This window comes from Crocodylus siamensis, chromosome 4 (assembly GCF_052110815.1).
Source record: "Crocodylus siamensis isolate JL-2025a chromosome 4, ASM5211081v1, whole genome shotgun sequence".
Classification (NCBI taxonomy): Eukaryota; Metazoa; Chordata; order Crocodylia; family Crocodylidae; genus Crocodylus; species Crocodylus siamensis.
Window position 1 is genome coordinate 48,600,395 of NC_143398.1, and position 13,553 is coordinate 48,613,947.

The 13,553-nt window shown below is 40.8% G+C and overlaps 1 protein-coding gene across 1 annotated transcript in view; it reads left to right on the forward strand.

The window, feature by feature from the left end:
• LOC149865702 (uncharacterized) overlaps positions 1-13,553 on the forward strand; it is a 93,720-nt gene that overhangs the window by 55,756 nt on the left and 24,411 nt on the right. Inside the window, exon 2 of the mRNA XM_090042244.1 lies at positions 8,330-8,452. Coding sequence (XP_089898370.1) covers positions 8,330-8,452 — 123 coding nt within the window. The remainder of the gene's footprint in view (positions 1-8,329; positions 8,453-13,553) is intronic.

Here is a 13,553-nt window from a genome sequence, read left to right on the forward strand (position 1 = left end):
AAATTGGGGTACTCAGGAAGAGACTAAAAAGAAGACTGGCATTTTCAGCAATTTTAAACAGGAAATAATTCAGTGAAACACAAACTTATATTAGGATTCTACAGCTAAGAGAAGATAGAAAGAAAGAGTTATTCCATAATTGTGCAAGGTTTTTTTTTTCCTCTCCATAATGGATAATTATGAAATAACCCTCTTTTATGAGTGTTTTAAAGACATAAGAATGCTCTCACTAAGTAGCTCTCAAGTCTTACAGCTTCTATAAGAGCATGTGGTTTGTCATTGAAACAAAACTTTCATTGGATCCTATTTTTATTCAGATTCTTACACTACTCCCACCCCAAAGTACTTGTGTATCTGCCAATGCGGCAGCAAGAGGCTTGTATCATATTGTGAAACCACATACAGTAGTGTAGTTAATTATTAGATAACCTGCCAGCCAAAGGAGATGCCCTCTCACAGGTCTGAATTCTGCCATGGTTTATTTTTCCATTCTAGTTCAAATATCCTCAAATACACCAAGTACAGCTCTACACCATTTTTGTTAGATCGTTTCTAGTAAGGTAGCATGTTTTGTTGGACACTTAAGATTGACTTCACTCTATATAACACTATTACATATGGATCAAACGTTCCAATTCAGGGTTTTAATTTGAAAGAAATGAAACTCTAAATGGTGCAGAAATCTGCCTAGGTTGAACTCATTGATGGACTGGGACATAAATGGCCTTATCTTGGGGGTCCTATTAGTCTTTTGCAACCTTAATGTCATATCTCTATGCCTATAGCTAGGATACAGCATCTGAAAATATTAGCCATACAATTGTGAGAAGCACCACTCCTATCAATACTTTCTTACATTAATGGGTGAGTTTATATTGTGAATGCCCTTAGTTTGGGCAGGGGGAAACAAAAATGAACAAGTCCTTTTTTTTGTTTACCTCTTGAGAAAATACTTAACCATGTCTAAGTATCAGAATGAGTTAGCATAATGCATATTTCTAACAAAGGATGGGTTTATTTGTAAATTAAATAAATATGTTTCCTCCATGCCCTTGAGAGCCCTAGCTGATTTATCAGTTAATAAAATAATCATACACCACAGACTTGTGCTTCCAATTTATTTTAAAAAGAAATAACATTGCATTTTTGACATATATGAATACAAATGTAACACTAGAGGAAACTTTGTGAGTAGCCATGGATATATATCACTAGCTCTGCATGAATTACCTTATTTTCTTTTGCTTTGCTATTTATGGAATGGATCCTGCAAACTCTCACTCCCCCAAGCATTCCTTACTCATCTGAATGCTCCCATAACTCAGTGGAGCTATATGCTATATGAGCCTATTCACATGAGTAAAGGTTGAAGAATCCGGCCTTACAGAAAGGCTGAAAAAGAATATGTTGTTAATTTTACAACTAAAATATCAGTATTTACTTTATACCAACTAACAGCAGGAGTTAAACCAAAATATTAAAAACTAAATAAAAAATTGTGTCTGGGCCTTGCATTTTTTCTTGGTTTAAAGACCTAAAGAACTTAGTCCAAATGCTCTTTGTGTAGCAATAACTATTGTGTATATGCTTAGCAGGAGCAGATCTATATCTTCTATTACAAAATATAAAGAGTATTTTTTGTTTTATTTCTTTTCCTGTCTTGGGATCAGCTAATGTGATCTGTTAAACATGGGGGCAGTAAGCTTTAAACACACATTTTAACTTTATATTAAAAGGTAACTCTATAATTAAAAGAAGTGAAAATCAATAGGACGTGTAGCCATAGAATAGAGCAATGACATAAAGAAGAACATGTAACCCTTCTGCCAGGTACCAGTTGGCAGCAAAAAGGGCCAGTTTCACATTTCAGGGTACCCCATAAATTATATCAGTTGCTCAAACCCCCACCCAGAAATTTGGGAGCACTAAATTTGCTGGGGCATCCCATATAAACAAAACCCCCTCCTCACAAGCAGTGCAAACACAAAAACCCAAATTTAGTACAGAGAATAGAACCCCACCCCCCCAAAGAAAACACTAAATATAATTTTAAAACACTATTCACTACAAAGCGAAGTCTATAGGTGGCACCTTCTTGGCAGAGACTGCACCTGTAACCAGACAGTCTGGGGCTTGGGGCTGCCCAACAGGTAGTTCCAGGGGCCTGCACCCCTATACCTGCCCTTCAGCAATGGGCTGGCGAGAGAGTCCTATGAGCTGTCCCTTGAGATCAGTGCTCCATGGGGGGCTGCTCAGGAGCCTGGGTCCTTCTGTGTTGCAAGGGGATCCGTTGCTCCTGGAGAATTGGCAGACCACTGATCTCCACTTCCATATGATGGCTTTGAGGGGTTAACCGTGGTTTTCATCAGCATACTGCACCTCAACATTTCAAGTGCCAATCCCAGCTCTGCTGGGCAGAAAACTGCAAAAGAACTCAAAGGAAAGGTCAAGTCTTGGGTTGGGCCTGAACTACAACTAGTGCCCAGCCACACCACTTGGTTGTGACATAGACTACAAAAAAGGGAGAAAAGGAGGCTCAAACCTATTTCAATGGGCCTGAAATGGGCAGAAAAAGCTGGGCAGTCCTACATTGCATTGAGGCCTGGATCAACAACAAGAAGCGCCAGGTCTCACCCTGGCTTAAGCCATGCCAGGCTTCATCTTGGCCCAAATCTGCTGGCCAAACATATGACTGGGGTTCAGCCACGCAGCTAGCCTGAAACGCAATAGCAGTGAAACATCAAAAAGGGCCCAGGCCTATGGGTGCTGCCTGGACATCCAGTCTCAGCTATACCACTATGCTAAGACACTACAATTACATAGCAGATGGAGCCAGGCCCATGCGGCCAGTAAATGCCAGAACCCCATTCCTAGCAAGGCTCCTCCAGAGATTAATACCCCATAGTATAATCCCACTTAAAAAAAAACAAAAACAGGGGTGCACAGAGGAAGCAAACGGGTCTTAAGCTCCAAAACAGACTTTTTCTCCCTGTACCTGAGGCTTTCTGTTCACATAGATTTTGCTTGCCTCTCCAGTGAACAGGGGGGGTGCTCTCCTATGGGGAGCAGTTTTTCTGGTTACCAATTCAGCTGTGCAGCTCTTATCAGCCTCAGGAGAAAGAAAGAAAAACCTTACTTGAGTTGTTTTTATATACCTGGTGTGACACCACCCAAGCCTTGTCGAATTAGGGAGTGCCATGCTCTGGCCTTTTCCTTACTCCATCTGCCTGGAGAATCTTCTGCTTCCTCTGGCCAATGAGGCCAGAGGATTTTACGTATTTTGTCGAGATACAAGCCCCAGATTTCCATGTGCAGAACACATGGCCAGAACAACAAGGGCCATCTTGCCCACGTTGAAACACACACACACACACACATTACACAACAAACAAATGCATGCACTTTACCATACACAACCCAAGTGTGTGTGGGTGTTACAAACACAATTAAATAGGATGCAAAATTCTCATAAATATAGGCTCAGCCCTGCAGACCGACATGAATAGAAGACTTCAGCGTGTCTACTTGCATCAGTAAATAATCCCTTGAGCAGAGGTTGCAGTTTCAGATTTTCACTTTTTATGTTGAATGGGAATCTGGGCTTTTTAGAATTCCCATCCCCACCCTTCACATCTGCCTCTCTAATCATCATCTCCTTTTTTAGACGTACTCTCTACCCCCTCTTTAAATTCCCTCTGCTTCATCCTATTTATTAGCTGCAGCCCTACTGTGTTATTTTTGCTGCTTGTTTCCCTCTCCCTCAGTCACTTACTCCAGACACTTCTCTCCCTTCTGCTCGTCTATTTTGTTCCTCAGGGAGCCTGCACACTCCTCCACAGTTGAATAGCTTTTAGTTTCCTATGGTATTTTAAGAACTCCAGGCTATATTCTCTCCTCTTGAGAGAACATTTTTAAAAAAATTAAGAAAAAAAAAATCTTCTCCAGAAGCTCCACTACTTTAAACTCAAAATTCTATTTTCAAAGGGTTAATGCACTGAGGCCTTGGAAAAGAGGCAAAGCAGGGCATTCACTGAAGCCCAACAAGCCACAGACAATTAATAGAGGTGCCTGAGCTCTGCTTGGTATGGGACCCCCATGCAAGGAATGGGCCAAGTTCCTCTTCTCCCCTGGCAGCAAAGCCCTTGGAATATCACTGCTGCTTTTGGTGCAACACACCATCTCCAATGGCCAAAGCACTTCGATGGACTTTGAATCCTGCCCCATGAGGGGAAACGCAGTCAGGCACTGAGCAGAAGTTACCTCTGCCTGAAATATTAACTTCCTCATGTGCATTTGTGAGCTGGCAGGTCACAAGAACAGGATACACAGTGCTGAACAAAACACACCTTGAATCCTTGTTCTACCAAAAACATCTACATCTACCATATGGATCTGGTGCAGAGTCAGTGCTCCTGTATTGGTAGAAGAAAGGGCATGTAGTAGTGGCATTATCCCATCTTTTGTGCATTGATTCTGAAACTGTTTTACACTATTTTGCTCTCAAGTGCTTTGTCAGGACTTGCTGCCCAAATCCTCCAATTTAAGGGCTGCTGAAGATGTCAATTAAACAAGCATAAAGCTAGTATTAACTCCATTGCATGTTCAATGAGGGTGCCCTGGCTTTATGTTGATGTAACAAAGAGCAACTTCCAATCCCATGTTTATAAATGCTAAATAGCATATGGACAGTGCAGGAAAAAAGACTAGCCAAAGCCTATACTCTGATAGGTACAGAATATATATGAGAGATACATAGGATAGGAAAAAAGGATATGAGGCAAGAAGGAGAAGATTAAAAAAATAGCATGGGGAGGTACAAAAGCTACTACAAAACCAGAAAGCCCTCCAGGATTGAATTCTTTTTGCATTATTTAATAAAATATTTGTTCGAAAATCTATAATACGTTAGATTTCCTTTGAATTTCAGACTTATTTTGAAAAATCCATCTCAACAAATGATTTCACATAGCATAAGAATATGTTGTTTTATTTTTTATTTTTGCAAATGCCTGTTTTATAATCATACCAAGCCACTCTGGACTAAGCGGTTGTGCTGATTAATCCACACCTCAGATGTGCTGGAAGCATGAGGTGAAATGCACCCGAGGTGTGCATTAATCAGCCCTTCCATACAGTCTGGCCTGTCTTACTGCTTAATTAAATTCCAAACCAAATAGTTTTGGGGAGAAGGTTAGGAGTGAACATTTTTAAAAGTGGGTTTTATATGAGCTGTCCACAGCACAGAAAAAAACAAGATATATTTAGAACAATATTTTAATGTGTGATACTTTACTAGATTAGATGAAAAGAATGTAATGTTTTAAAAAAGGGAAATGTGATTAAGAAGCTTAAGTGCACAGTATATTACATGAAAATTCTGATCATAAAGAAAGGTAATATCTACTCAAAATTATAATTTCTGTACTTTTGAAATCATCTCAGCAAGAATTATCTACCCATATCAAATTGTAGCACTTGTCAAAATCAACTGTAAAGCATCTCAAGTGCTCTTCTGAATCAACAAAACAGATGTATAGCGATGTGAGGTTGCACAGAGATGGAAATAAAAGTGAACCAGATGCCAGTCATTGCCCTTAATCTCTTGAACCCAACACTTAACACAGTAGATATCACCGATCTTTGGGACACTATTTATAAGGGAAAAAATCAAGACATGAATCTTAATAATATATGCAAAAACACTCTATAAAATTATTTTCTTTTGCCTTTGCTAGACGTTGGTATTCTGCAAAGATCACTTTGACTAATGCATAAACACTAGATGATATTCAAGATAGTAACTTTCAAATCAGCTTGAGAGAAACAGAAAAAATGGAGATTTGTGAAAATGTGCCAGTTGTTATAAAAGGGTGTTTAATTTTTTAAATAGCAATTAAAATGTTTAATAGTTAAAAATTCCCCCTTTTCATTTAAAATAGTAAATGATATTTATAGGGCAGCACCTGCAATTCAGTGAATACAATGCATGTAACTTTTGTTAAAATTAAATCTATAATTATAGCCATACTGAATTTTATTAAGAAAGTTAATAGACAAAATGTGTGCCTTGACTTACTAAAAGCATTTTGGAATGCTGGCCCCAGCCCTGTTGACTAGGGCATATGCTAGCCCATTTGCAAGTTTTCCAGAACCCCTTCCCTGTAGATACTTAGTTAATTGAATGATTCTGCTCTCGTTGGCTTATTCTGCCACACAATTCACAAAATATGATCCATGGAGTAGGGCTTCCATTGAATTTTTCTTCTCATTTCCAGTGCTTTCAGGGGAGGCAATAGTTTGTAAAACGGATACTTCTCTTACCTCCTTTAATCTCTTACTACTTAAACTCTGAAAACGCAAATGGAGGGTGAATTGCAAATTCTTGGTTATAACTTCCCGAGTTAAGATTTCAATTTTTTGCAGCAGGGATTCGGGTTTTCTGTGTCAGGCAGAGGATACCATGTGCGTGCGTATGCACACGGCCACCAGGCAGCCTGGAAAACAGCTGCAGCAAGAAAGTAGCAGGGTGGGAGGCAGTGAATTGAGGCTCCTATAGAGAGGGAGGGAGGGAGTTGGTAGGGCTGGGGCTGGGACTCGGGCTGCTGCCAGCCAGCCAGTGCATGGGTCTTGGGGCCCAAGGCCACAATGCATGGCCGCAGGGCCTTGGCGGGGAGTGAGATGGAGCACAAATGGCTTGTCTGGGGGGCAGAGGGATAGGTCTGGCTCCCTGCTGCTGCATGCAGACCCATGTCCCCCAGATCTGTGCATAGGGTCGGGATGAGACACGCTGCCTGCTGCAGGCTCAGGCTCCCCACCCTGCTGCTGTCCCCTGGGGCTAGGGCAGCACAGCATTCACAGCAGCAAAAAGCTTCCCGGGCAACACTGCTGTTCTTTGCAGCACTAGCTTGCATCCACTGGGCTGCAGGGGCCCCGGGGGGGGGGGAGGGCAGTAGGGTGGGAAGCCCATGCCTGCAGAGAGCAGCCCGTGTTTTCCCCCACCCTGTGCATAGATCTAGGGGCATGGGTCTCTCTGACCTCCAGGAGTGTGCACAGTGCCAGTCCCACCCCTACCCAAGCCTGCAGCAGGCAGGCAGCAAGCTGTGGACCTGGGTCCCAGGCCCCCTAACCCTGGCAGCTGAGAGCCCCCTTCAGCAAGCCTGGGGGGGGGTGCAAGGGGCTGTGCATGGGGGATGAGGGGCACCAGCAGGGCTGGAGGGACTGTGAGGGGCAGGTAATGAGGGGCACCAGCAGGGCCAGGGGGCAATGCAGGAAGTAAGGAGCACTGGCAGGGGCAGGGGGCTGTGAGTGGGGATTGAGGGATGTGGACCTGCAACTTGGTGAAGTAAGGGGGCAGGGGGAGCTCTGATTTTCCATGATAAAATCCAAAATCAAAATCCGAAATCAAATACCAAAATTTATAGGTATTTAGAATTTATTTTATTGCTAGCTGATTGCCTGTTGAGAATGATGGGGAGGGGTGCCAGGGAGGGTGGGGGCTGGGATGGAGTGCTGCTACCTAGCACCCTATGCTACCACTGTTCTGCCTCTTGCGGGGACCGGGATGAGGGAGCTGAGGCCAGAGCTGCTGGCCTCGGCTCTCCCACCCTGGTCCTTGCAAGTGGCACCCCCACCCCAGCCTCTGCAAGCAGCACCTCGGCTCCCCCACTCTCTGTCCGGTCCTCAGAGCGGCTTTGGAATCATGGCAGTGCTCCCCCATGCTTGGAGCACTCTGATTGGCTGTTTCCATCAGCCAATCAGAGCGCGAATAAAGTATTATGGACAGACAGACAGAAAGACAGACTTAGGCTTTTATAATATTAGAATAGTGATTGATAGCTTTCCAAATTGCTTTAAAATTGTAAATATAACAACAAAACATGTTTGACTGACACCTGTGTATATGTGGCCTTTCATTTTAATTGCTATTTTGGGGCTTTTATCAGAGAATTTGCTTTTTTTTATCAAGGAAAACCCAGATTCCTGTTGATCATGTTAAAACAAACTGGAAAGTTTGAAACAAATACTGAGTGCAATGGTAAGAGATGAACAGTTGAAAATCACCTTCTCTTTTGCTATGTACAGCAGACTACCATAGTCAAAGCAGTACACAAGAATGGAGAACCCATACTTGTCATCTTTATTCTTGCTATTCAGAAAAGTCCTGATGCTAACGCCTGCTGGTACACACAAGCAGCTATATTCACTTCTCCCTGAAACACTAGTAACAACCTACAATCACTTCCGTGTAGTATAAGCATAGCTCCACAGGACTGATCTAGGTGTCTGCACTTGCTGGAATTTAACAGTACGCATTTTGGTGTCTCTACAGGACTTTGCATCAGGCCTGGGGAACAGCATATATGAGACATAACAGTCTAACAAGGAATAACATGTCTGAATGTTGCATGAACCATTTTTCTGACACTGACAAGGATTCACACTATGACCTTAGGTAAGTCATATAACTTCTTTGTTTTGGGTGTTTTCTTATTATTGTGAAAGACCAAAGGATTAAATAACTCCTCCAAATGTTATAAAGCATACAGGGAGGTAGAGATGAATTTGCTGTGTGTCAGAGTTAGAAACCTCATTGCAGAGAGAGGGGAGAAACAGCACCCTTGACAATACTGGAAACCCTTGAAATACACTGATATCAAATGGGCATGTGCTAAATTCAGCATAAAGGCTGGGCAAAGGAGCAAGCAACTTAAATAGCAGAAATTAACTATTTGTAATCCAAGGGAAGCAGCATATTTTTTTTTGCAATGGCAGCTGCAGAGGGGTAAAGACTTAGCAAGGGCCGAAGACCAGTCTGTTGTGCAATTTGTGTTCCTCTCTGTCCCATGCTAGTTTCCTTTAAATAGCATTGTAGCAGCCACCACCTGAGGCAGAGGGTACACACAGACAACACATTTAGATTGACTTAACTAGGGTTCAGTGAATCTAAATGCCCATCTGTGCAAACATGCGGGTGTTTTAAATCAGGCCAAAAATGGAGTATCCAATATAAATTAGTTCACCTTAGTAAGTGAACTAACTTAGAACAGGAATGGCTTAACCCAATCCATCAAATACCTGTGTGTATTCTGGATGCTGAGAAAGTCCAGCCACTTATAACAGCCACTCACTACAGCCCTACTTCTTGACCCTCACCAACTTATTTTCAGCCTCCCAACCCTCCAACCACCTGAACCATTCTCACTTTCCTCTTGCCTCCCACCTGGTCCTGCAAACCTTTCTGCAGACCCACTAGCCCTTCCCCTGATCCCTCCCACCTGCCCTCCCACCCTGAGTTACTTACACCTGGTTCCCACGAGGCTCCTGGCATCTCTGGACACCTGTATGTGCCACTCCTTATCTACAGTCACATGGCTTAAAGTAAGCTGTGTGATCATAGATCGGGGGCAGAGAACATTTGTACACACCCAGAGAGAACTTGGTGCTTTTTGTCTCTCTTTCCTTACATCCTTTCAGTACCAAACTGCAAGCTTTTTTAAAAGATATTTATATGCTTTTGTTTAGCACAAAAATAAAAGGCAGCTTCTACCCTGTCTCCAACTGGTAAGGCAGCAGGAGCGAGGGGGAGAGGAGAAGAGAATCTTTTTTTCAGGAGCAGGGAAGCAATATGCTGCTATTTCTGCTGGTCAGGTTTTGATATTGAAACTAACCTTAAATTTGGCAACTAGATTTTTGGAATATTATTAAAATGATTTGTGTGCTGAATAATAAAATTGCTAATTCCTAATGCCTTTGAATAACTGTCCAGCAAACATTCCATTCAGATTGATATACTTAATTCCTTGCCTTGCCCTGTATATATGACACCACCGTAAATTATGATTATTCTTTTTACCTAGACCTATTTTCCTTACCAAGCCAAAAAAAAAAAAAGGGAAAAAAAGACATAAAAGAAACATTTCAACTTTCTAGATTGCTGGCTGACTAAACCACAGTGGCTGCAGAAGGCAGATCTACGTTACAGCTGTACTCCCTATTTTGGATTTCCATTTTTATGACTTTGCTTTGGTTTGGATGTTCTTTGCAATGCTAAGCAAAATTGCATTATCACTTGCACCACAGTACATATATTGTTGTTCCCAAAGGTTTACTTATAACGTTCAGAGCACCATTTATTTTTTTTTCCTTTCCCCCCATTGTCATTTCTGTACAGATTTAATACAACAGAAACATGGCTTCCACTGGGAGCTACAGGTAGAGTAGTTCCAAAGTTCTCTATAATTGGCGTCTGCCATGCCAGCTCACAGTAAGTTATGTAAATCACAGCAAGGACCCACAGCCCCTAAAGGCATGAATATTTTTTTCATTCAGTGCAGAGGATAACTACAGAATCTTAGTAATAGTCCCCTCCACATAAGGGGACTATCTCCTTACCAGAAAAAGTCAAGGTCTAGAAACTGTCCATGTCAGTTCTTCAATTTAAATCCTTTACTTTTGGTGGATAATATAACAGTGGGTCAGGTCATCATAAATAATATTAATTTCCAGGATGTTTTCCCCTTCATATTCCTAGCAGACTCATGTGCTACTGTTTACATATACCATAATAAATCTAGCAAACTGGGGCTTTGAATATTTTCTTTGCTTTTTCCTGTAACTACTACTCCATTTTAAACAAAATGATAAGCTGTCAGAGTTTCGTTCTGATCCCAGTAACAATGGTGTAAATCCATTGATTTCAATGGAATTAATCTTATTTCCACTAATATATCTTAAGGAAAATCATACCCACCTTGCAACCAAACAGCAGGTTACTATTAAGTCTATTTTCTTTTAAATAGTACTGGAAGTTCAATGAACAAATCAACCTTTGTATTCTTCTAGTTTTTATTTCTCCCACAGATCTTAACTTCATGGCTCATATACACCACTACATGCACTATGTAACAGGTAACTTAATGGATCCTTAAAATATATCAGTCATCTATTTCTAATGTGATCTTTTGCATCTGGTACTTACAAAATAAACTTGTATGACTTTGCTGATTACTTAGAAAATATTGGAATGGTCTCTGACAAAGCAAAGGGACACAAAAAAGAGAAGAATATTTTAAAAGCCAGTCAAATCTGTTTCTTCTTTAATTTACCATTAAGAAATTTCACAAAACTAATCTCCTTTGTTGAACTTGACTATTGTACGTCTTCGGGATAAATCTTAATCTAACTTAAATTCTGCTTTCACCCTCTATTTTCTCATTGTCTTACTCAGGAAAGCTAAGTTTAGGGCCACCATCTGCTTTTCACTGAAGACTGGCTTTTATGTTTGTTTTAGCGTTAGCTGTAGCAATAGTAGTGGTATTAATGTTGTTGTTTTATATTTTATTAAAAATGCCAAGCAAATACACTGTACATGTGCATGTAATATATATATACAGATACAAACACATTTTATATGTGTATAAACAATGTGTGTGTGTGTGTGTGTGTGTGTGTGTGGATGTGCCCTAACTTTCTGGGATGTTCCTGAATGCTTGAAGATAAATACGTGATAGACAACAATATGGTGTTATAGGTCCTAATCCTTCATTCTACTAAATCTGCTTTGTACTGCTGCCTAATAATCCTTGGGAAAAGGGATATTGCAATGGAAGCAAGGTAGTTTAACACCCTCCCCCCACCCCCCAGTGATCATAAGATGCTTGCATAGCTTTAAATTAGAGAAGTTACTGTGTCTTCAGCTGGCTCTAGGTTGAGGAGCATACAAGTGAACTAAAAACTACTGCTGCCCCCATTATTTTCTGGTCCTATGCAGTTCAAGTGGAACGGAGAAAGGAGTTAGGCCACTGTCTCCATAATTCCCAAGTCCACAAATAAAGGTTGTGTATATTACTACATTATTTTCTATCATTTTGGATTAGGAATGTTTTCTATCTGGTCCTGCTTTTCATCCAGTTTACCAAATGAGTGGACAGAGGCACAAGAGAGACAATGAGCTGTAAAAGTCAGAGAATAATTCACTGGTTCAGTCTGACTTCAATCCCAATTTTTTCCTCTGTGTGGTAATTATTAATCATACACGTAATCTACAATCATACATAAAAATGAGTCCTTTTGTGCTCCCCTCCTGCACCCCATTGCATACATGCCACTCCAGTGAAGTCATTTATAGAAAGAAACTGGATTTTTTTCCTACTCTTTTACACTGAGCAGTATTCTCTTTGAACAACAAGTGGTCAGTCCTTCTAGAATAACTGGGTATACCTAGAATTACTGGATATTTGCAGTATAAAGAAATCTTTCTTTATAATATATTGGTATGTGTCTTTCAGTTGCTAAATCTAAAGAAAAAAACCTCTTACAGCAAAATTCTATTAAAAATGTAAGCGTTTGCTTGCAAAACTATGGGACAGGGTCAGAAAGCCCCATGAAATGTATTGATCCTGTCGTGGAGGCTCTGAACTCCAGATCATTCCACATTTAGATATTAAGGAGACTTTACAATTAACGTATGTACTATTGACCAGACTTATTTAAGACTTTCCAGTCTCTCAATCTGCTTTAAAAACACATGAAAACTATGATTTTTTTTCTTCTGTAAGCTAAAAGCAAGCTCCTCTAGCACAATTCCAACTTTCTCTTGAGACCCTTGAATTAAGAATGTGCTCGGTCTGGAATATTCACTGCCTACTGTAACATGAACCTCTAGGTAGAGCAAAGAATACCTATTTTTCCCAGTGATCCAAGACTCCTAATTGCAGGTTAAGTTTTGGCTAGTTAGGACTGAGTCCAAAGGCTTCCCCCCTGCCACAGATTGAAGTAATTTTTGTCTGGAAAAAATTATTGGGGGAAAAGAAAAAGAAATAAGCATTATAAAAATGTTGCATCACTCTGGGTTATGCCAGATGAGTTATGATAAGGAGCACTGCATCTGACACAAAGCATCACATTAGGTTAAAAATAAAATTAAAAATCCCCAAAATGATGTTTTCCAAAACTTTGGTATGTTTAATTTCAGTTATTGAAGCTGTGTTTTTACCTTCTTTTTATGACCTTTTTTATAAATGGTAGCTGGTACTCACAAAAAAATGTTGGGACCGCTCAGAACTTTTCACAGTTAATTAGTAATGCATGTAGCAAAACACCCGCCCTACCTCTGGGCCCTGGGGGTTGCCCTGGTTCACTTGTAACTGATTTATTTTTTAAGGTTGTCTGGCACATCTCCACCCCAAATGCTTCCAAGAAACTTTAGCCCAGCGTCAGCTGGGAAAAATCAACTTCACATGCTGACATACAGAGGCAGCCTTTGGAAGACTGGGGCCTCCAATGTGAAGCATCAGTGGGAATCTTTAGCTCTGTGTCCCTATATATAAGAATACACTTGATCTTAGCCCACAAGAGGCCAAGAAGTGATACCACCATTCAGGACTTTTTCTTTTAGTTTTGTGGGAAACGAATTCACCTGATTGCCACATTATTTTTTCCTAGATTTGGTATAGAAGTGTTTGTTACATTTATCAGGTTTGTAATTCATTTTGGGAGAGTCGTAGTCTGTTGTCCGTGCTGTAGTGTAAAGCCATTTCTGAACTTACTTTTCT